The sequence below is a fragment of the Phaethon lepturus genome, unplaced genomic scaffold, assembly GCF_000687285.1.
Source record: "Phaethon lepturus isolate BGI_N335 unplaced genomic scaffold, ASM68728v1 scaffold39498, whole genome shotgun sequence".
Classification (NCBI taxonomy): Eukaryota; Metazoa; Chordata; class Aves; order Phaethontiformes; family Phaethontidae; genus Phaethon; species Phaethon lepturus.
In genome coordinates, this window is record NW_010557549.1 from 1 (window position 1) to 2,996 (window position 2,996).

The window sequence follows — 2,996 nt, forward strand, 5'->3', positions numbered from 1 at the left end:
GGCACCGACGACCGTCGGAGGAAGGACCCCGAGGTGTTTCAGACGGTCAGCGAGGGCCTGAAAAAGCTCTACAAAACCAAGCTTCTCCCCCTGGAAGAGCACTACAAGTTCCACGAGTTCCACTCGCCGGCCCTGGAGGATGCCGACTTCGACAATAAGCCCATGGTGCTCCTCGTGGGGCAGTACTCCACTGGGAAAACCACCTTCATCAGGTAAAACTCGGCCGCCTCCCTCTCCCTCCTGGGCTTGCCCGCACCCTCGACGCCTGTGGGGCAGAAGGACTTTCTGGTACCCGTGCTATGCCTGGATCCCCCTTTTGTTCCCCCCTCTCCCGGTGCCCATCAACAGCTTTAGATTGAAAAGCCACCTCCACTCAAACTCTGAGAGTGCTCCTTTGCAAGTACAGGGTGCGTGAGATGTCCCATGAAACACCGACGTGGCAAAAAGCAACCCAGGCAGGGCATTAGCGTGGAGACGTGAGTCACTCGGGGCCCTCTTGGCCGTTCAAAGTGCAAAGGCTGTGGGAAGCCTTGCGCAGGGTATCCCCGTGGCTGCACGGGTCAGGGTAGCCCTTCTAACAGCCCTTCTTATCAACTTGACGTAGCTTTTGGGTGGTGGGGCAACTTATGGCCTGGGGAACCTTAAAGTGAGTGGCTTGGGTTTGTAACGATCTTTGTCTCACACTTGTGTCTTTCTTGCTCAGCATTGCCCAGAGGCAATGCTCAGGGCCTAGTTCGAGAAGCATGTGTGATTGGGGGTGTGTGTGCACAAGAGAGATCTGCCCCGGGCTCCAAAAATAAGCCCTGATTTAACTGTGTCCTGCTCTGCTGAGATGCTGGGATCAGCAAGTTCGTTCCTAACTGTAAAGAAGGGGCAGCTGCCAGTAGCAGGTTTGATGTGGAACTTCTCAAAGAGAGGGTTAAACTTTTCCAGGTGGACTCTGTTGTGGGGATATTTGTTCAGCAGCACTGCTAGTTCAACTTGCAGCAGCCTTTCTCTCAGGAGTGTAGCTGAAGCTGTGCTGTGTTTCCTATGTGATTCATAAGCTTAGCATTAAATTCCAGCCTTTTTCTGGTGTGGCTGTGTTGAAATCTGTGGAATTACCCCAGTGTAAATCTGGACGCAAGCCACAAGCAGACAGCCCTTTGTTCCACCAGTATTTCTTGGTGGAGGAGGGAGCTATGGAGAGTAGAGAGGTGAGTCAAACTGACTGTATCTCTTCAGAATTGACCTTGAGAAATGCAGGGTTTTTTTGTGTGCTGTAATATTCCTGCTACTTAATGCCCCAGCCAGGAGCCAGGAACAGAATGCATTTTTACTACCTTGTCATGCACCTGGCAAACAAAGCTTGAGTGAAAAGGCTTTTCTCATGTGAGCAAGTCAAGTATATGGTGAAGGGGTATAAATGCCCCTAAGAAGCATTTGGCACATGGTTGGAAAGGGATTTGCTCTTCAGAAAATTAGAGAGGCTAGCTTGGATAATATAGTTGTCTGGTTCCACCCCAGATCTTTCTTCTGTGACTTGGTACCAAAACTTATTCAAAAGGTCTTTTCTGTTCTCTGGGTTACTGACATCTCAGAGCAGAGCTTCCCCTGAACACAATGAGGTTGCTGTATATCCATTCTTGAGGTTGGTGCTGTGTAACTAGATGATCTTGTCCTAATGCTTCTCTCTGGATTGCCAGCATCAGCTTTTCCCTGCAGTTTCACCTGCATGCTGTTAACAGACTTCTTCCCTTTGCCCCTCTCTGTTCAGTAAAGTCCTTTTTCTGTAAGCCTGATCTCCTTTGGTAAGAAGTTTGCCTAAAGCATGTTCCAGGCAAAAGGAGAAGGAGAACACTGAGTCTTTGCTGCTGTGGAATGGCAGCAACTCCTTTGCTCTGCTGTCGGCAAGCTCATCGGAGCCTCTCTTCAACCAGTGTGTTTCACTAATGCCTGTGTCCTTGTCTCCCAGCCTTCTCTGTGCACAGGGCTGGGATGAGCATACCCAGGCATTATGGTCAAGCAGAAGTGACCAGGAGCTTCTGCTTCACAGGAGTGCAAAACAGACCTGAGAAGGCCTTTTGGGAAGGCAGAGTTTTCTTTGTGTAAAATAATGCATAAGGTGAAGGTTGAAAACTGTTGGAGGACCCAGGGCCTCTTATAGTAGGAGTGTGAGGGTCTGGTACTTCAGTATGATCCCAACCAAAGGCAGGAGGTGCCAGAAAACTTGAGTGCTGCTTCTGATAGGCTTCCAGAATGAGCTTGCAGGCACTGGTCATTAGAGAGCTGGGATAAGCACCAGATTAGCATCCAGAGTTATTGTGGGAAAGCAAGTGGGAGCTAAAACAGAGAGGGGAGGAGTTAAAGGGGGCTGGGGGAGGAAGTGGGAGGGGAAACAACCATTGTATCTTGGTATTAGAGTGAAGCAAGAAATGATCTCTGGACATCTCTTCCATAATCTTGTGAGGATGGGGGATAATTAGTGTTATCCTTATGTATCCACTCTACTCTGCATGGCAGAACAAGCAGGATGCAATTTAGGGAGATGACTTAGTGCCACTAAACATTCATGTGGAATGAACTCAGTCCCAGTTCACCTGGATCCCAGTACACCATTAAAAAAGACAGACTGTAGTCACTTACCTGAGGTGGGTTTGTCTCCCAAACACCCTTCCTTATTCTTGGGGGAATCTGAGGAGAAACAAGAAAGGTATGCAAGGCTCTGAAGCACCTAAGCTGCAGCATCTTGCAGTGAGGCTGCTCTCTTGTCAGAGGCTGATGACAGAAAGAAAGCAGTCAAGGTCGGCAGTGAGAAACATTCCTAGAGGCTAGGGGGATGGGGAGGAGGAGGGAGGCAAGTCGTGTTGGTCAAAGCCAGTGAGGCGAGACCAGAGCACTGGCTTGTTTTCAGTGGAACCAAGCTGTTCTCCCCTGCTTTCAGGGACCCAAAGAACTTAGCCTTATTTTGCTATGTGGAAGGTGCAGCATTGCTAACTGCAGCTCTTCCATTCCTG

At 49.5% G+C, this 2,996-nt stretch overlaps 1 protein-coding gene across 1 annotated transcript in view; it reads left to right on the top strand.

The window, feature by feature from the left end:
- The first annotated feature begins 6 nt into the window (after positions 1–6).
- The window catches only part of EHD3 (EH-domain containing 3), a 30,565-nt gene continuing 27,575 nt past the window's right edge, over positions 7–2,996 (top strand). The window contains exon 1 of the mRNA XM_010292792.1: positions 7–212. Within this exon, the coding sequence (XP_010291094.1) occupies positions 163–212 (50 nt within the window). The 5' untranslated portion in view covers positions 7–162. The remainder of the gene's footprint in view (positions 213–2,996) is intronic.